General features: G+C 41.0%; 1 protein-coding gene across 2 annotated transcripts in view; it reads right to left on the bottom strand.

Annotated features, from left to right (window-relative positions):
* Positions 1–12288, bottom strand: part of LOC120913319 (cytochrome P450 2G1-like) — a 28298-nt gene extending 16010 nt beyond the window's left edge. The window contains exons 1-2 of one of the 2 annotated variants that reach the window (XM_040323188.1): positions 12110–12288; positions 1192–1357 (exon numbers count right to left, since the gene is read on the bottom strand). In XM_040323188.1, coding sequence (XP_040179122.1) covers positions 1192–1321 — 130 coding nt within the window. In that variant the 5' untranslated portion in view covers positions 1322–1357; positions 12110–12288. Of the gene's footprint in view, positions 1–1191; positions 1358–12020 lie in introns of both variants that reach the window. The other variant, XM_040323187.1, reaches the window with a different exon arrangement.
* Positions 12289–21805: the final 9517 nt, after the last annotated feature.

Here is a 21805-nt window from a genome sequence, read left to right on the forward strand (position 1 = left end):
TTTGACTGACAGGGTAGGGCTGTCTACATCACCCTGTGAAATTATCCCTGGAAGTGATGCAGGGTGTCTTTTTCCATCCCTCCTCCCTGCTCAGGAGACCAGAAGAGAGAGCTATGGACCCTGTGATGATATCATAAGAGCTATACAGAGGATTTGCAGCATCCTTAGACAAGGTAAGTAAAAAAAAAATCAAAGGTGCATTAAAAAGTGCAGGGGGAGTCCAAAAAATGGCCATAGATGAATAGATGGACTTTAGGCACGAAGAAGTATCTCTCATAAACCATAACTAAGTCATTCAACAGTAAATGTGTTCAAACATGCTTGAGACAAACATAGAACTAAAATCAGAAAGTAAAAAAATAAATAAAAAATAAATAAAAAAACTTGATAGACCATTTGCTCTTCTATACCACTTACATTCTGAGACTGGTAAAGAGGGAACAAGAGGGCTGCATGTGGTATGTTGAAATGGAATCCCTAGTCTTTGAGCTGCAAGTAGGCAGGCTTGAGAAAAAGACGGATAAACACAGGAGGTATTGAGGATCTTTTAGGTGCAAAGTAGTGTTGCAAATAATATCAAATATAGAATTAAAAAATTATTTAATTTTTATTTTGAAAAACAAAATAAAAATTGTTAAAAATAATAACAATTTAAAAATATTAAAACTTTTTTATTTTGTTTTTCAAAATAAAAAATAAATAATTTTTAAATACTATATTTGATAATATTTGCAACACTGCTTTGCACCTAAAATATCCCCAATGTTTATCTACCTGATCCAGGGATGTGGTGCTAAAATTAAGTTAGTGGGTACCCGATCAAACACTTTTGAGAAAAAGACGTTGCGGTCTCAAAATGCTTAGCCATGCCACCTCCACGCCCCCTGGCATCTGACATCATCGGCCAAGTTCCCAAGCTGTCAGTTTGGCTCTTGAGCTTGTATACATTCTGACACTAGTATTCCTGCTTCCATCTACATCAGACCACCACTACATTGCCCGTGTTGCATGAATGATGGCTTTTTGTAGATGTGATATGCACGTTTTAACCTACTCCATGTGATTTGTAATTTGCTCTTTAATAATAAATGATCCTATTTTCTGCACTTAGATGCACCCTCTTGTGTCTCATTACCTGTCTGAAGAAGGAACTGTGAAAAGGACAGTTACACAATTTAAGCTGGTTCTTACCATGACCTCCTGAACTTATCCTGTCCAGTAGAGGCATGTGTCCCCGAGCACCAAAATCATCTGCATTATCGATGAGGGCCTCCTTGACTACGTCATAGCTGCAGAGCACTACAACTGTCTCCATGCCCATATGAATGGTATATACTGGACCATACTTCTCACTCAGCTGCAGGACAAACAAGATAGTAAGTGCACATTTTTTTATTTTTTTAATTTTAGGGCATGTTAGTGTTCTAAAATTTTAAAAGGTGCTTCCCAGTACAACATATTCCATATAATTGCCCAATTACACAACAAAGCCACACTGGTAGCCTTTATTACTTTGAAAACTCACAAACCGTGACTGTATTTGACATCTTTTTTCCAGGAACAGTCCCATATTTTTCATAATTTTCCTTTGTCTTAGAAATGTAAACATGATTTTTTGCAACTGAAGTTTTTGGTAAAAAACTTTACTTAAGATCCACTGGTTGTGTTTACAACTGTCATAACAATAGACAGCTACCCTACTCCCCAATACTTACCTTTTTAGGTTTCTTTACCTGTTTCCTTTATTTCCCTTTAATCTCTTAGTCACATCCAAGGGTGTACTCTACCTAAGAAAGATACTTTAATTGGCTGCTGAGGCAGAGGAAACCAATCAGAACCTTTGCTGCACAACGTTCCGATCCTTTGCCAGCAGAAATAAAAAAACATTTAATTGTGTATAGATGTGGATCTTATGTGCTACCACTACCGCTTATGTAAAAAATGTGAATACAGCCACTAAAAAATCAGTAAAAAGAATAAGGATATCGGGGAACTGGAGAAAGTGCAGAGAAGGGCAACCAAACTGATAAGAGGCATGGAGGAGCTCAGCTGTGAGGAAAGATTAGAGGAACTGAATCTATTCACTCTTGAGAAGAGGAGAATAAGGGGGGATATGATAAACATGTTCAAATATATAAGGGGTCCGTATAGTGAACTTGGTGTTGAGTTATTTACTTTACAGTCAACACTGAGGACAAGGGGCACTCTTTACATCTAGAGGAAAAGAGATTTCATCTGCAAATACAAAAAGGTTTCTTCACAGTAAGAGCTGTGAAAATGTGGAATAGACTCCCTGAAGAGGTGGTTCTGGCCAGCTCAGTAGATTGCTTTAAAGCGGGAGTTCACCCAAAATTTTTTTTTTAACATTAGATTGAGGCTAATTAAGGGGAGCAGAAACGGGTATTTTTTTTTAAATCAATGCCGTACTTACTGTTTTAGAGATAGATGTTCTCCCACCGCTTCCGGGTATGATCTTCGGGACTGGGCGTTCCTATTTGATTGACAGCCTTCCGACGGTCGCATACAGCGTGTCACCAGTTGCCGAAAGAAGCCGAACGTCGGTGCGGCTCTATACGGCGCCTGCGCACCGACGTTCGGCTACTTTCGGAAACTCGTGACGCGCTGTATGCGACGGTCGGAAGGCTGTCAATCAAATAGGAACGCCCAGTCCCGCAGCCCATACCCGGAAGCAGCCGGAGAACATCTATCTCTAAAACGGTAAGTACGGCATTGATTTTAAAAAAAAAATACCCGTTTCTGCTCCCCTTAATTAGCCTCAATCTAATGTTAAAAATTGAATTTTTGGGTGAACCTCCACTTTAAGAAAAGCCTGAATACTTTCCTAAATTTACAGAATATAACTGGATACTAACATTTATAGGTAAAGTTGATCCAGGGAAAATCCGATTGCCTCTCGGGGGATCAGGAAGGAATTTTTTTCCCTGCTGTGGCAAATTGGAGTAGGGTCTACTGTTTTTTTTTTTTGCCTTCCTCTGGATAAACTGTGGGTATAGAATTGGATATATGGGATAGTACAATATTTTTTTTTTATGATTGAACTAGATGGACATATGTCTTGTTTCAACCTGACTAACTATGCAACTACTATGTAACTATGTAACCCTTCCTGACCAGGCCAATTTTCAGCTGTCAGCGCTGTCATACTTTGGAACAGAGAATCTTTGGATCGGCAGCATACTTTGAATGACAATTGCGCAATCATGCTACACTGTACCCAAATGAATCAGTTTTTTTTTTCACACAAATAGAGATTTCTTTTGGTGGTATTTAATCACTGCTGATTCTTTTATTTTTTGCTAAACAAAAAAAAAAAAGACCGACATTTTTGAAAAACAAACAAACATTTTTTTTTGATATCTTGTTATAAGATTTTGCAAACAGGTAATTTCTTTCCTTCAATGATGGGCACTGATGAGGTAGCACTGATGGGCACTGACAGGCTGCACTGATGGGCACTGATGAGGTGGCACTGGTAGGTGGCACTGATGGGCAATGATGAGGTGGCACTGGTGGGCACTGATCAGGAAGCACTGATGAGGCTGCACTGATGGGTGGCACTGATGGGTGGCACTTATGGCCACTGATAGGTGGCACTGATGGGCACTGATATGCGGGACTGTGAGGTGGCACTGATGGGCACTGATAGGTAGCACTGGTGGGCACTGATCAGGAAGCAATGATGAGGCTGCACTGATGGGTGGCACTGATGGGCACTGATAGGCAGCATGGAGAGGTGACACTGATAGGTGGCACTGATGGGCACTGATAGGCAGCATTGATGGGCACTGATAGATGGCACTGATGGGCACTGATCAAGAGGCACTGATGATGAGGCACTGATTGGAAGCACTGATGGGCACTGATTAGCAGTACTGATGGGCACTGATGAGCACTGATTAGCAGCACTGGTGGGCACTTAGGGGACTGATGTCCCTCTAACAGAAGTCGGTTAAAGGCTTTCTTCTTTTGTATTCTCTGACAGTGTGAAGGGAAAAAAGCCGGTAATCTGCTTCTGTTTAATTCCGTGATTGACTGACAGCCGATTGGCTGACAGCTGATCACGCAGTAAAGGGCCTGCTGTGACTGGCCCTTTACCCTGCTCTGTGATTTGTTGAGTCCCAAGGACTCGGCAATCACAGAGCACGCCCTCCCAGAATTTTAAGTCTGCGCTGTAGCCGTCTTTCAGTTATAGCGGGGGCATCAAGTGGAAAAAATAGGGGGGAATATTCTCATCTCCCTTCATAATTCTTCCCTTTCCTTCCCACACCATATTCCCTTGCCCTGCTCCTTTACCCCTCCCTCTCTCATTTTTATTCATTTAGGCCCATTATGGGCAGTCTATATCAGTGAATATACCCATCCTAAATTACTATAGGTGTTTATCTTGTGTGATTTTAAAAGTTCTTTATACCCATTGGCCCATTAAAAAGTGATCTCTCACCAAAAAATACACCTATGCTTTCATACAGTACTATTTGTTCTAAGTAGATGATTCCATTCAAGGCTCTCCACTGCTGTTACTATGCCACAGTTTCCACTACTCTCCGCAGACTATCACAGCAAAGTAATAAAACAAGACAAAGAAAAGCCTTCCATAGTGTAAACCAACTCTCTTTTATTAAAATAAAAATGCACTCACATTTACTGTAAAACACCCACAATAGGGTGTAAAAGCATTGAACTCAAGAGCTGTGTAATCGGCTAGAATCTCACCACACGTTCTGGTCTTGGCTGCAACCAGAAGTGATGTCACTACGCTCTACCTGATACGTTGCATCACTGACACATGACTTCCTCAGGCCCTGTTTCATTGGTCCAAACCGACCGTGTGTCCAAAATGTTAAAACATGCTTCAAAACCGAACCGATGGACTGCTGCCTGATCGGTCCAAACCGATGGTTAGTACAGAAAAGCATCGGTTCAAAACCTGCGCATGCTCAGAATCAAGTCGACACATGCTTGGAAGCATTGAACTTCGTTTTATTCAGCACGTCGTGTGTTTGACGTCACCGCATTCTGACCCAATCGGTTTTTGGAACGATGGTGTGTACGCACATCAGACCATCAGGCCACTTCAGCGGTGAACCGATGGAAATGGCCCGTCGGACCATTCTCATCGGTTTGGAACGACCATGTGTACGCGGCCCCCGAGATCCCTGAATTTACACAATGTAAGGCTTATCTTTGTGTTTTTCATTACATTGTTGGGATACTTTGTGGAAAAGAGTGGGAAGGGGGGATGAGCATGCACCCCCCTCCTGAACCATACCAGGCCGCATGCCCTCAACGTGAGGAGGGTGCTTTGGGGTCCCCGACCAAGGCACCTTGTTCCCATGTTGATAGGGACAAGAGCCTCTTCCCAACATCCCTTGCTTGGTGGTTGTCGGGGTCTGTGGGTGGGGGGCTTATCAGAATCTGGAAGCCCCCTCTTATGTGAATGTGTATGGGGTAGTGTAGTGTAGTTGATTTCATGTAATATTCTAATTTCCTGAGATTGTGGATTTGGGGTTTTCATGAGCTGTAAGCCATAATCATCACAATTATGACAAATCACGGCTTGAACTATCTTGCTTTGCATGTAATGAGTCTATCTCATATATTAGTTTCACCTTTTAAGCTGCATTAGTGAAATAAATAAACTTTTGCACGATATTCACATTTTTTCACCTGTAATGATTTGTACTCATGCAGATTGCTGTAATCGTCAGCTCCTTCTCCAGACCTCTGTGTATGCTCCGAAACGCGTTACCACCCACCACCTTCACCTGATGTCACATAGGCCAGGTGCGTTCCAGCTTGGTTACAGAACCCGGGCCGCCTCAACACATCTTCAGCTCCTCGCCAATCCACGTCACCAGGGACTCTCTCTCCCCCAGACAGACGAGGATTATAGCGATCCGCAGGAGGACAAATCATTATATGCCTATGACCTTTTACTGTCTTGCAAGTGTTTTTTAATCCCATTGTGCCTGTAATAAATCTTTTAACCACTGTACTTAGAGGCACTTTTCTCTTTCCTTTATAGAGGATTAAAGTAAGTGCCACATTGTTTATATTTAAAAAAAATAAAAATTAATAACCACTTAAGGACCGCCTCCTGTAAATATACGTCAGCAGAATGGCACGGCTGGGCAGATGTACGTACCGGTACGTCCTGTACATCTACCGAGCCGTGGGTCGCGGGCGCGCACCTGCGACCCGGTCCGAAGCTCCGGAACTGGGACCGCGGGACCCACGGACCCGATCGCCGCTGGGGTCCCGCGATCGGTCCCCGGAGCTGAAGAACGGGGAGAGCCGCGTGTAAACACGGTTTCCCCGTGCTTCACTGTGGCGGCTGCATCGATCGTGTCATCCCCTTTGTAGGGAGACTCGATCGATGACTTCACTCCTACAGCCACACCCCCCTACAGTTGTAAACACACACTAGGTGAAACATAACTCCTTCAGCGCCCCCTGTGGTTAACTCCCAAACTGCAACTGTCATTTCCACAATAAACAATGCATTTTTAAATGCATTTTTTGCTGTGAAAATGACAATGGTCCCAAAAATGTGTCAAAATTGTCCGAAGTGTCCGCCATAATGTCGCAGTCACGAAAAAAATCGCTGATCGCAGACATTAGTAGTAAAAAAAAAATAATGAATAAAAATGCAATAAAACTATCCCCTATTTTGTAAACGCTATAAATTTGGCGCAAACCAACCGATAAACGCTTATTGCATTTTTTTTTTACCAAAAATATGTTGAAGAATATGTATCGCCCTAAACTGAGGATTTTTATTTTTTATATATATATTTTTGGGGGATATTTATTATAGCAAAAAGTAAAAAATATTGAATTTTTTTCAAAATTGTCGCTCTATTTTTGTTTATAGCGCAAAAAAAAAAAATCGCAGAGGTGATCAAATACCACCAAAGGACGGCTCTATTTGTGGGAAAAAAAGGACGCCAATTTTGTTTGGGAGCCACGTCGCACGACCGTGCAATTGTCAGTTAAAGCGTCGCAGTGCCGAATCGCAAAAAGGGGCCTGGTCCTTTACCTGCATTTTGGTCCGGGGCTTAAGTGGTTAAAAAAAAAATTCAGCTGCCCCTGAACTATATTAGTTTCACCTTTTAAGCTGCATTAGTGAAATAAATAAACTTTTGCACGATATTCACATTTTTTCACCTGTAATGATTTGTACTCATGCAGATTGCTGTAATCGTCAGCTCCTTCTCCAGACCTCTGTGTATGCTCCGAAACGCGTTACCACCCACCACCTTCACCTGATGTCACATAGGCCAGGTGCGTTCCAGCTTGGTTACAGAACCCGGGCCGCCTCAACACATCTTCAGCTCCTCGCCAATCCACGTCACCAGGGACTCTCTCTCCCCCAGACAGACGAGGATTATAGCGATCCGCAGGAGGACAAATCATTATATGCCTATGACCTTTTACTGTCTTGCAAGTGTTTTTTAATCCCATTGTGCCTGTAATAAATCTTTTAACCACTGTACTTAGAGGCACTTTTCTCTTTCCTTTATAGAGGATTAAAGTAAGTGCCACATTGTTTATATTTAAAAAAAATAAAAATTAATAACCACTTAAGGACCGCCTCCTGTAAATATACGTCAGCAGAATGGCACGGCTGGGCAGATGTACGTACCGGTACGTCCTGTACATCTACCGAGCCGTGGGTCGCGGGCGCGCACCTGCGACCCGGTCCGAAGCTCCGGAACTGGGACCGCGGGACCCACGGACCCGATCGCCGCTGGGGTCCCGCGATCGGTCCCCGGAGCTGAAGAACGGGGAGAGCCGCGTGTAAACACGGTTTCCCCGTGCTTCACTGTGGCGGCTGCATCGATCGTGTCATCCCCTTTGTAGGGAGACTCGATCGATGACTTCACTCCTACAGCCACACCCCCCTACAGTTGTAAACACACACTAGGTGAAACATAACTCCTTCAGCGCCCCCTGTGGTTAACTCCCAAACTGCAACTGTCATTTCCACAATAAACAATGCATTTTTAAATGCATTTTTTGCTGTGAAAATGACAATGGTCCCAAAAATGTGTCAAAATTGTCCGAAGTGTCCGCCATAATGTCGCAGTCACGAAAAAAATCGCTGATCGCAGACATTAGTAGTAAAAAAAAAATAATGAATAAAAATGCAATAAAACTATCCCCTATTTTGTAAACGCTATAAATTTGGCGCAAACCAACCGATAAACGCTTATTGCATTTTTTTTTTACCAAAAATATGTTGAAGAATATGTATCGCCCTAAACTGAGGATTTTTATTTTTTATATATATATTTTTGGGGGATATTTATTATAGCAAAAAGTAAAAAATATTGAATTTTTTTCAAAATTGTCGCTCTATTTTTGTTTATAGCGCAAAAAAAAAAAATCGCAGAGGTGATCAAATACCACCAAAGGACGGCTCTATTTGTGGGAAAAAAAGGACGCCAATTTTGTTTGGGAGCCACGTCGCACGACCGTGCAATTGTCAGTTAAAGCGTCGCAGTGCCGAATCGCAAAAAGGGGCCTGGTCCTTTACCTGCATTTTGGTCCGGGGCTTAAGTGGTTAAAAAAAAAATTCAGCTGCCCCTGAACTCTCCTCTATGTTATCTTATCAGTAAATGTACACAGGGTGGTTTATACTTGTTTCTAGGCAGTTGAGCTTAGAAGCATTTTTTGGAAAGCAAAAAATGCATTCAGGACGGATTTTCAGAGGCATTTGAAACGCCAAACGCTTGTAACAGCTTGTAAAATGTGTGTAAATGTGGAAATCTGCTTTTTTGGCGTTTTAAATTTTTGACTATTTGAAAAAAAAATGTGGCTGAACGTGGCATGTAAACTTGGCAAAACAGAAGTTTTTTAAACGTTGGTTACTATCTGCCAAGCTGAACCGTTCAGGAGAGGCTGTAAAATGTCCTGTTCTATCCAAAATATAAAACAGGTTTTACACACTTTAACCACTTCAGCCACGGAAGATTTTTCCCCTTAATGACCAGGCCATTTTTTGCGATACGGCACTGTGTCGATTTAACTAACAAATTGCGCGGTCGTGCAACCCCCACAAATAGAGCTTTCTTTTGGTGGTATTTGATCACCTCTGCGGTTTTTATTTTTTGTGCTATAAACAAAAAAAGAGCGACAATTTTGAAAAAAAAATATATATATATATATATATATATATATATATATATACTTTTTGCTATAATAAATATCCCCCCCAAAAATGTAAAAAAAAGTCTTCATTAGTTTTGGCCAATATATATTATTCTACATATTTTTGGTAAAATAAATTGCAATAAGCGTATATTGATTGGTTTGCGCAAAAGTTATAGCGTCTACAAAATAGGGAATAGTTTTATAGCATTTTATTTATTTATTATTTTTTTTTTTACTAGTGATAGCGGCATTCTGCGATTTTTAGCAGGACTGCGACATTGTGGGGAACAGATTGGACACTTTTGACGCATTTTTGGGACCATTGACATTCATACAGCGATCAGTGATATAAATGCACTGATTACTGTGTAAATGTAACTGGTAGGGAAGAGGTTAACTAGGGGGCAATCAAGGGGTTAAATGTGTTCCCTCATGTGTGTTTCTAACTGTGGGGGGATGGGACTGATTAGAGGAGGGAACAGATCGCTGTTTCTAATCAGTAGGAACAGACGATCTGTCTCTCCTCTCCTGTCAGAACGGGAATTTGTGTGTTTACATACACCAATCCCCGTTCTGGCTCTCGTGCCCGTGATCGTGGGCAGCCGGCGGACATCGTGCATTGGGTCCCCGCTATTTCCCTTAAAGGTGCCGATGTACACCAACGGCGATTTGTGGGAACAAGCCGACCTGCCGCAGTATAATGACAGCGGCTGGTCGGCTAGTGGTTAAAGCTTAACTTTGGATACAAAAATTATAATTAAAATGTATTAAAAGCTATAAAGGATATTAAATACTTTTGTGTGCTCCAAATCCCCTTGAAAACACTTATAATAGATTGTAGAAATAGCAGTTACATTATTACTGTGCTGCACAAAGCCAACACCAAGAGTACATCTGTGGGAGGGGCCCAGCAGGACCACCCACTACAAGCTGCCTGCAGAAAACTACTGGAGGGGGTGAAGACCAGACCTGTCACCCTGCAAGGAGAGAGAGTAGCAGTGACAGATCTTTATTACAGAAAACTCCTGTTGGAGGCAAAGGGCCAGATTCAGGTACAATTCCAGCGGCGTAACGTATTGCATTTACGTTACACCGCCACAAGTTTTATGGGCAAGTGCTTGATTCACAAAGCACTTGCCTGTAAACTTGCGGCGGCGTAGCGTAAAGCCCTCCGGCGCAAGCCCGCCTAATTCAAATGGGGTGTGGATCATTTAAATTAGGCGCGTTCCCGCGCCGAACGTACTGCGCATGCTCCGTTTTTAAATTTCCCGCCGTGCTTTGCGTGAAATGACGTCGCACCGACGTGATTTTTTGAACGTCGACGTGAGTTACGTCCTTTCCTATTCACGGACGACTTACGCGAAAAAAAAAAAAATTAAAATTCAATGCGGGAACGACGGCCATACTTTAACATGGCAAGTCTAAAGATAGACCAAGAAATAGCAGCTTTAACTATACGCCGGGAAAAGCCGACTAGCGTCGACGTAAGAGAATGCGACGGCCGCGCATACCTTTGTGAATCGCCGTAAACAGCTAATTCGCATACCCAACGCGGAAAATGACGCAAACTCCACCCAGCGGGCGCCAAAGTATTACACCTACGATCCGAAGGCGTACGAAGCCGTACGCCTGTCGGATCGAAGCCAAAAGCCGTCGTATCTTGGTTTGAGGATTCAAACTAAAGATACGACGCTGCAAATTTGAAAATACGTCGGAGTATCAGTAGATACTCCGGCGTACTTCTTCTGTGAATCTGGCCCATAGTGCCTGAGTTGTTTAATGCTGAATTATTGCATAAATCTGGAAGAAATTCCCAAAGCACACTGAGAGTAAAGGAAGAATACTCAAGCCTCTTGTATTTAGGCAACATTTATTTAGCCCCAGTTTTTGTTTTACATTTTAAAAATTGTATATGATTTTCAGCAGAAATGTTGACTGATCATAATTAGCTACAGAAAGCCAACAGAGGGAACACTAGGGTGTCTACTTATAAAATATTAATTGCACGAATGCCACAAGCATTCACCCAACCTACACAAATGTTCCATGAATTTCTCTAATAGATCATTTTCTATGATCATCTGCTCCATGGTGTATCATAAATTCGGTTATTTTTAATGAAATATCTCAATAAAAAAAAGATGCATTTTCAGCCACTAGATGGAGCTGACAATCATAGGAAATAATTATATTAGTGAAAATACAGAAAAAAAGTTTGCGCAGGTTGGGTGAATACTTGTGACATTTGTCCAACAAATCTTTTATAAATAGACCTCTAGGCAAAGGTTGTGTTTTTAAAAACATTTGGTGACATTCAAAACCAATAGGACATATTTAGGAAATACTCCCTTTAATTATTTAATTAAAAGTAAAAATGAGGCCACTGCAACATGTTATTTTGTGACTCAACAAACTGTAGGTTGACAACATTATTTATATAAACCAGCCTTTCTCAATCTTATTACCCCAGTAGCAACCTTGAAATAATTCTCAGGAGATTAATCCAGCAGGGGGCATTGTGAACATTCCCCTTATGATAGTGGTCAGTGGGAAAAATCCCCCCCCCCTCCTCCCATACAATTGTTGACTGCATGTCACCCTTACAAACAGCTTAAAAGATTCTAAATGCCATACTGTGGACTCTGCTAAGGCGTGAGGGACTTGGAACTATATCAGGACCATCTAATGGAAGTTCAACCAGCTCAGTTCAAAGAACCCCTTGCAGCCTCTTGTGGAACCCTCGGGTTTCACGGAGCCCTGGTTGAGAATGGCTGATAAAAACGAATGCTTTCTTCCTGATAAGCTTGTTACTGATCCCTTTAATCAGCCTTGGACAAACATACCTTTTTGAGTGACTTGAAGACCTCTTTTCCGTTTAGCTGCAGAATGTTCCCGATAATGGGCAATGGGGTGGGCCCTGGTGGCAGCCTACCTTTGTTTTGATGTTTCCTGGCACGTGTGATACTTAAGATCAGCAAAATCAAACAGACGATTAATAACAGCGTGGTTGTACTAAAGATCTCCATGTCGGCACTATGCTCTGCTTCAATTGAAGTAATCATATTTCAGTCTGCTACAGTCCTATTTATAAAGGAAACACCTTGGGAGGGTTGAAATTGGCACATTCAATGGGTTACTTAAGAGACATCTGTTTGTTTGCATTGCCGATATTTCTTTGTCTACTTAAATCTGCCATCCAAATGGGTATACGTAATTTTGACTGCCAAAAGGGTGACTCATTTACTTACAACTAATAGGATTAAAGAAAATGAACTTATAGAATATTACATTGCAGTTGGATGACTGCCAAGACTTTTACTTGCTTTGTGGACTGGCTTATGTTTTAAGACCTTTTGAGGGATACTCCAGTCAAGCGTGAAATTCCTAAATGTTTAACTATTTAAAGGGTAACTCCACTTTCCTGGGGAAAAATAGCATATACAATTCCTACATTTTGTAATTCAATACTATTCAGATTCACTCTTCCCACAATAAACAACTTTTTCTTCAGAGCAGAAACAGGTAGGAATCTGCAACAAAGTTTGGTAAAGTCCTTGCAATGTACATAGATCATTCAGAGGGGATTCTTTTTTTTTTCAATAAAAGTGCATTTTTTTACGTACTGTCACCAGTGCAGTACAGCATCATCATATATTTTTTAACTTTTTTTTATAGACTTGAGTACATTTTATTATTGCAGCGGTAATTACATATGGTATAAAAATGGCAAATATAGCTTGAATGTATCTTTAGTACAACTATCACCAGTAGAACAGCTCTCCAGGCTTATGAAATCTGGACAGTCACAATCAAAGCTCCAAGCTCCAGTGATATCGGCAGGTTTAAAAATGTTTTCTCTTTTTATTATATAGATATTTTTTTAGTTCTAGCTGTCATGAATGGCTTTCATTCATGACAGCTTGATTACTGTTGTGATCTGTGATTGGCTACAGCTAATCACATGATATAGGCTACAGAATCACATTACTAACCAAAACAGTCACAAATCAAAGTCATTCATGACTGTTTTGTTTATATTGTAATTATGTGATCGCTTAGACCAATCATAACTATCACTTGATATACTGGTTGCTCACAGCTCAATAGGGTGCAGCAGTCACAGGTTTACGCTGCTGCATGGCCCAGAGGGTGTGCCAGTGTGCATGCGCTCAGCGATGCACCAGCATGTCGCTGAGCCTGCAGCTGCCACCCGCTCACAGTACATTTCCTCTGTGTAGATTGGCAAGTGGTTAAAGGGACTTATCAAAACAGTTTCTGTCTTTTTGTACACTAAATTTTAAGAGTTTCTTTTGCAAGTGAGTGACTCTTTCTCATTTGCATCAGGGGTTGTATTTGGGATTCCCTTATTGTAGAGGGGGCTTCCAGATTCTGATAAGCCCTTACTGCCCGCAGACCCCCACAACTACTGGGTCAAGGTTGTGGGGAAGAGGTCATTGTCCTCATCAACATGACAACAAGGTAGCCCCATGTTGAGGGTATGTGGCCTGGTATGGTTCAGTGGGGGGCACAAGCTTTTCCCTTTCTTTTTGGGGAGTATACATGCTTTTTTTTTATTTGTTTTTGCATAGGGTTCCCCTTTAAAACCCATAGCAGACCCTGAATGAGTATAAGAATCTAATATGTATTTTCAGTGGGAACCCCCTGCCAATTTTTTGTGCGTGGGGATCTATGTGAGAGTCTTATCCAGAATAAGAGTCTGGTATAAATGAATGGAATTGTTTACAAACAGAAAGAAGCATTTGAGCGCTGTCAATTTGCTAGCAATTTAAAGTGGTTGTAAATCTCAGATATGAAATATTAACAAAGCATATCTTTATGTCAGAATGTTTGTACTGAAATAATAAAACAGTATTGTATTTATGAAATTATGCAAATCTTGGTTTTTGGAGATTTACCTTTTTCCATAAATACCAACAAGAAATTCAAGTTTGTTTATCCGTTCTATTTTGAAGGCAAGTGACACAAATGATATGCTTAAAAATATATATTTATTAACTAAAAATACAGTGCAAATTAATATCAGGTATATTTCGTAATAATACAAATAAATGGATATACTTCTAAATATCAAAGATCAATGATGATACAAATGATATTCACATTTTTACTCAAGCTCTTATTACAATATACCACATTTCAATACTTGAATGATAACTGGGTACATTTTAGACTTGGTAACTAGTGAATAGCTTTCCATGACTTCACAGACTTGTGTAAACAATTGTTTACCTTAATACGGTGTGATTCCTTCTAACTTAAACTTTAAACATGCACAGACAAAATGTCATATTGTGCTCAGTAGCTTGATAATTGGATCAAGACTTATTTTAAATTTAGAATGAACCTATTTTTAAATACATATCATGACAAAACCATTGTACAAATATGTACAGTATGTCTCTTAATATTTGGAATATAATTATTTCATACTGCAGTTAAAAATAATACAGCTCCAATTTGCTCTGCCATATATTTAAACGGTTTTAGTAATGTATATGCAAAAACAATTCAATTACCAAAAAGGTACACATGAAAAGATTAAAACTTTACCAGGACTTAAGAATTCTGTCATTTTGAGAAGCTTCAAGTTAGGTGATGAGTCCCAAAAGGGACTTCTTTCAACATTCCTACATCTCTACGTTATCGCCTCCTCCTCTCGTCTTACAAGACTCCTCCGAGATCTCCCTTTAGCCTAGCATCTCCTCGCTTCCAGAATTTAGAGACTAGAATTTAGAATCCCCCTTCTGCTACGGGTAGATACTTTTATCATATTCAAAAAGTGGGTGTGTGTCTCACTACTATGTAATTGATGTAATTTGACAATGTGTTTTATATGTTACCATGAAAACAAAGTCTAGCGGCCATCTTGAATTCTTACTATTTTTAACCTCTAGAGGCAGTGTTGTATAAGAAATTACTTCTAATGTTGTTTTCATGACCATGTGAACTCGGCTTAGTAAAATACCGTTAATTGTCTAATGGTTGACAATCATGTGTCAATTTCCCTAGCCATCCTGGCGTCCCCTGGAAATATATGGGTTGAGAAGTTCTACCCCACAAAATTTAGCTCAGACTTGTGAATGCCATGAAAATTAAGTCTTGATTCTACGATAAGCATAACAGTTATTCATGAACATTTGCACTAATAGAATACCATGTTTGCAACCTTTTTCATAATGATATATATGCATTAATGAGTTTTTAAATATTACTCACAGTCCCATCATGCTCCGGTACCTACCCACGTGGGTAGGTACCATGTGGGTAGGTACCGGAGCATGATGGGACTGTGAGGCCTATATAAGTCGGATGCAAACCGCGCACCTGTCATTGCAGCGAGAAGAGGCATCGGGTCAACATTGGAAGAAGGGAGAAGAAGAGAAGAGAAGAAGAAGACGTCACAGAACAGCGGGCTGGCCGCCTGCTAGTAATTGAGCTAACACACGAAGATAGCGGCAGCCAGCCCTGAAGGAGAAAGCACTGGACAGCGGGAGAAGAACCGGGGTGCGTCGAGTCAACAGCGGAGAGCGGCGAAGATAGAAGAAGACCCCCCGGAGAGCGGAGAAGACCCCCGGAGAGCGGAGAAGACCCCCGGAGAGCGGAGGAGACCCCCCGGAGAGCGGAGGAGACCCCCCGGAGAGCAGAAGACCCCCCGGAGAGCGGAAGAAGAAGCCCCCCCTGGTAAAAGAGCTAAAGAAGACAGGGGGGCCCCCGGAGCAGACTAATAAATTATTTTAAAAACCCTGTGTCGTGTGTTTATGAACTTTAACACTTTGCCTCCAGGTGAATGGGTAGGGGTACGATGTACCCCATATCCATTCACTTAGGGTGGGGGGCCGGTATCTGGGGGCCCCCTTATTTGAGGGGGCTCCCAGATTCCGATAAGCCCCCCGCCCGCAGACCTCGACAACCAACGGCCAGGGTTGTCGGGAAGAGGCCCTGTCCTTATCAACATGGGGACAGGGTGCTCTGGGGTGGGGGGGGCCCCGCAGTGCGCCCCCCTGCCCCAGAGCACCCAACCCCCCATGTTGAGGGCATGCGGCCTAGTACGGCTCAGGAGGGGGGGCGCTCGCTCGTCCCCACTCCTTTCCTGGCCGGCCGGGTAGCGTGCTTTGGATACGGGTCTGGTATGGATTGTAGGGGGACCCCCTACGTCGGTTTTTCGGCGTAGGGGGGGTCTCCTTACAACCCATACCAGACCTAAGGGCCTGGTATGCTCCTGGGGGGAACCCATGTTGTTTTTTTTATTTAAAAATTGGCGTGGAGTTCTCCCTCTCAGGAATGCATACCAAATGCCGCAGCTAGAATTGGCAGGAATCCAAGTCGGATCCCCATCGCTTCTATGACGCGCTCGCTGGAATGTGCTTTGTCTATTCCAGCGAGTGCGAGATGTCGGCACCATGTCGCTGAGAATCAGCGCGATGCTGTCGTGCTAGAAACACATTCTCGGCAACATATACTGTATTAAGCGTCATGGCGGTCCTTATGAAATTCCAGAAAAATGTAAGCAAACGTAACCTATGATGAAGGCATTTTTAGAGAAAAGTGTTTTTGATAGCAAAATTTCAGAAAGTAAATAAAAAAGTTTGAATTGTGCAGGGCTTGTTATCTTGCTGTTTAACAATGGAAAGTTCTTTGAATGATAAGATTGAGGAAGTTGTTCCGTCTCTTGTCAAACATAGGTGATATTAATATGAAAAACAGAGCTGACCAAAATCATAATAAGAAAAAGACCTGCATACCGTTTTCTCAGTTAAAACAGAAATATGACCACCTGAAGATTGATGAAGTATGATAAGATGAAAATAGAATATTACACATTATTAGAACAGTTGAAGGGTCCAGATCTGTTTTTGAATGAAAATGACGCTTCTCTAGCAGTGGGGGTGAATTAGCTTCAAACTGTAAATAGTACTTTGTTTTAACTTCAAACAATGTTTAAGGACTTTACTAATGAGTTTTGTCTGAGAGTTTTTGTCTTTCAGATATTCCCAGAGATTATCGTTTGCATGTGAATAGCAGAAGCACAAAAGTTGGCTAATGGGGAGAAATGCTGAAAAGACAATATATCACGGAATTCATGGACACTCTATATTCATCAAGCAATGGACCCTTTTTTTGAACATTCAAATTTTTTATTTATTTTTTCTCTTTTTTCAATGGACTTCCCCAATGCCCTATTTTTTTATTTTCTCCCCTTCCCTGATAGATTTTTTCTTTTTTATTATGTTTTATTTCTTGAACTTCCTCTTAAAACCAGAGTGAAGCATTTAAACCTAAAATAATTTTATAACATCTGTACATATGACATACTGCATATTGATATCAATATATTTGACATCTGAGGTGATGCTGCATAATGGCTTGGCATAACATAAATTATAGTAGGTTAGAGGGGTGAGTGAAATTCATTAGTCTAGTCATGATTTGAAACATTGTTGAATCAGTTGTTTATAATATGCTGAAGGCTATGACATACATGGATGAAAAAGACCTTTCTACCTTTCATGGGAAAAAATACTGGCAAGAATTTCCACTGCCGCCTTGTCTGGACAGAAGATCTGATAAACACTGATGTCAAGCTGATTCTATTTGAACCATCGCGTGGGGGTATATATATGATGGTATACCATTCTGGTGGAATTATGGACTGAATGATACAAGCAACGGCTCTATTAAGGGTAATGAGGGGTAAGCCTACAGCAAATTACGAAAGCAAATTGTTGCTGGCAATCAACAAATTCAGGTTCTTGACAGGTGAAGCTCATGAATGTCAAGTGCAAGGAAATAGTTTGCAGCACAGAGTTTTTACTGCCGTATCCAAACCTTTTTGACCTTGAAAGTGACTGCTGATAAATTGATGGTTCTTCTTACTATAAATATGGAAGTAGAATTTCAGGATTTGCTGGTGGTTGTGTAAAAGCATCTTTAAAAATGAAAACTTTGAGCCTGGAGATGAGAGAATCCTGGACTTATGTGGATTGGACCTCCCAAAACCTACCAAGCTTTACTTTCAGTGAGATGGTGAGAGATGTGATGAAGTCAGAATGGACGGTGACATCAGCTCGTTTTTTGCACAATATTCAAGATCTTGATGTGATTTACTCAAGAAAGAGCAAGCTTTGAAATAAAGCCTAACAGCTCTACGGGCCACAGATGTTTACTGAATCCTTTTCCAGTCATGGTCTAAAGTTATACTGTATTATCTAATAACTGTTTCATAGGGATATTTTAGAGGTTGGTGAAGAGAGATGTAACCAGTCTCAACTTCATATTTTATATGAGCCACTGTAAAGCATACAGTACCTCAAACCATAATGATGTTTGTTGCTTGATTTATGGATCAGTTCTAGTAGTTAGAACCGATCCAAGTGGGGGTATATGTTGTAATATTAATATATATGTGTAGGTATTTAATATATTGTGTTATATGTATGGCACAATATATATGTGTTACATACAGGCATTCAATATTACACATCAAAGGGTGTTTGCTGACCAAAGGGGTTAGTGGCCAAACAAGATTTACTACACATATCAAAGGGACAGCTGAAGACCCTTAGATGTGTTAATCTTGTGCAAGACTACCTAGGTGTGTGAGGTGTGGCCTGCCTCAAATGGTACATTGTTTACATACATAAGGAAGTATTTATTGATGGTAATTAGACTTGAGGGGGTATTCATTCATGGGAAACATTTGGTTGACCTGGCAGAACATCCCTCCCCCTCCAGTGTGAGACCAGTATTTGAGACATTCAAGCTGGCATTCAGTCAGTCTTATCACTCTGTATGAATATGAAGGCACAGGTCTAGAATTGATCTAGGAAAAGATGGGACTCTGAATTATATACTCTGTTTGATTTGTATCTGTGGAATTTGGACTTTGTTCTGTGTTGGAAGCCAAATAAAATGCACTCTCTGGAGAACTTGGGTATTTCTGTGGGACATAACTTATAGTTATCATACTAATACCTAAATATCAATTATCTATTAGATCACTACAAATACACTACACTACACAATACACTACCCACTGAGCACTACACACCACACCAAATGAACCTACCTGATTTCTATACTGACCACTACACTATCCACTGACCACTAAACACCACACCAAACTAACATACCTGATTCCTATATTGACCACTACACACTGACCACACTACATTAAAAAAAAAATATTATAATCCATTCGTCCGGTGCCCCACATGTAGATTAGGGGCCAGACATATGGATTGGGGGGCTGGTGCCCCTGTGCCCCTTATGAACGGGCTGCCACTGCCTTTTACCCATCAATACAGTGTGTTTAGAAATGGCAGTGCACCTTAGTTGTGGTCATGTGCACTACAAATCCAGTAGTCCATAGTCCATTATCCAACCATATTCCTACATACAGTGGAGCCATGGAGCCATGGAGAACACCCTCTAACAGGAAGTCAACAGTAACCGAAAAAAAAAAAAGAATTTGGAGATTTGGAGGAGGCTGAGAGCAATAGAAGGGACTTTTTTGAGTTAACAATACATACTGCAATAGAAAATAATTTATTTACACTAGAGCTTTCTGTCACTTTAAAGAACAGTAAAGAACATTATTATGTTGGAAATTCAGACAAAAACTAACTAACTCTAAAGCTACTGCCAGTCACATTCTAAAACTAGTCTATCTAACCCATGTTTTGTAAAGCAAAAATCGGTATACATACTTTTTTGTTAACCAATCCGGTCTGATCTCCAGCTGTGGATGCTGTGTGGGAAATACTGTACCTTGGAAGTGATGTCACCTATAGAAATACTATGGGGCCTCCATTGTCAGCTGCCTTTACTGCACACACCTACACAGGGAAGCTGCCACTGACAGCTCAGCATGGGACAGGATCAAAGCGGCTGCAGAAAATATATGTATTGCGATTTTTTTGCTTTGCAGGATTAGTCTTATAATGTGGCTGCCAGTTGATTTAGGCCCCGTACACACATCAGAAAAACTCGACGGGCAAAACACATCGTTTTGCTCGTCGAGTTCCTTGTGAAGCCGCCGAGGATCTTAGCGAGCCAACTTTCCCCTTGACTAACGAGGAAATAGAGAACATGTTCTCTTTTTGGCCCGACGAGATCCTCGTCGGTTTCCTCGGCGAAAAGTGTACACACGACCGGTTTTCTCGGCAGAATACGTCTCCCATCGAATTTCTGGCTGAATTCTGCCGAGAAACTCGGTCGTGTGTACGGGGCATTAGAGTTAGTTTTTGGCTGAACTTTTACTTTAAACATTGAGTTCCATGTTTCAAACGTTTTTATTACTTTTTAAAAACAGGTAACAGAGATACAATTTGTGATCACAATATCAGGATACATGTTAAAATACCCATTGAGTTCCAATACAACGTATAATACTTTATATATATATATATATATAAAAAAAAAAAATGAACTAACCTCTATTTCCAGTTTTTAGACACAAACCTCCTAATATGTCTATGCATTTTATTACACTGTATTATCTAAGCAGATTAAGATTTAGATCAACCAATTAGCTAAGTACACACTTTATATACATATATGGAATCTGCTTTCCTTGCACAACATTTTTTTACTTTATTCAGCAAGTACAGAGGTTTACAAAGCCCTGCCAGACAGCACAGTCAGATTGCTGACCTCAGTTTTATCTATTTCTGATATGCAATACAGCTTTGGGCACCTCACAGCCACCAGCCACATGTACATGCTGGAGAGTCTCAGTGGCTGAAAGGGTGACTCCTCTCTCCCAGTGTACTGTACAAAGGTTACCAACAGATATCAACAGATTCTACAGAGAATACATATTGCAATCTGTGGTATTTTATATCTGTCTGGACTTCAGCTCTAACTTTTCTTTACAAAATCAAATTCTTATGTGTACAATTTAAAGCGGGGGTTCACCCGTACATAACACTTTTTACCCTTAGATGGATGCTCGTTTTGTCTAGGGGAATCGGCTAGTTGTTTTAAAATATGAGCTGTACTTACCGTTTACGAGATGCATCTTCTCCGCCGCTTTCGGGTATGGGCTGCGGGACTGGGCGTTCCTATTTTGATTGACAGTCTTCCGAGAGGCTTCCGACGGTCGCATCCATCGCGTCACGATTTTCCGAAAGAAGCCGAACGTCGGTGCGCAGGCGCAGTATAGAGCCGCACCGACGTTCGGCTTCTTTCGGCTACTAGTGACGCGATGGATGCGACCGTCGGAAGCCTCTCGGAAGACTGTCAATCAAGAAGGAACGCCCGCTCCCCGAAGACCCATACACGTAAGCGACGGAGAAGATGCATCTCGAAAACGGTAAGTACAGCTCATATTTTAAAACAACTAGCCGATTCCCCTAGACAAAACGAGCATTCATCTAAGGGGAAAAATTGTTTTATGGGTGAACTCCCGCTTTAATATGGAATGCTCCACATAGGCTGTAAGGTGGAAAGGTGGAGATTATATATATATATATATATATATATATATATATATATATATATATATATATATATATATATATAAGAGAGAGAGAGTATCTATCTATCTATCTATCTATCTATCTATCTATCTATATATATATATATATATATATATATATATATATAT

The sequence above is a fragment of the Rana temporaria genome, chromosome 9 (assembly GCF_905171775.1).
Source record: "Rana temporaria chromosome 9, aRanTem1.1, whole genome shotgun sequence".
Classification (NCBI taxonomy): domain Eukaryota; kingdom Metazoa; phylum Chordata; class Amphibia; order Anura; family Ranidae; genus Rana; species Rana temporaria.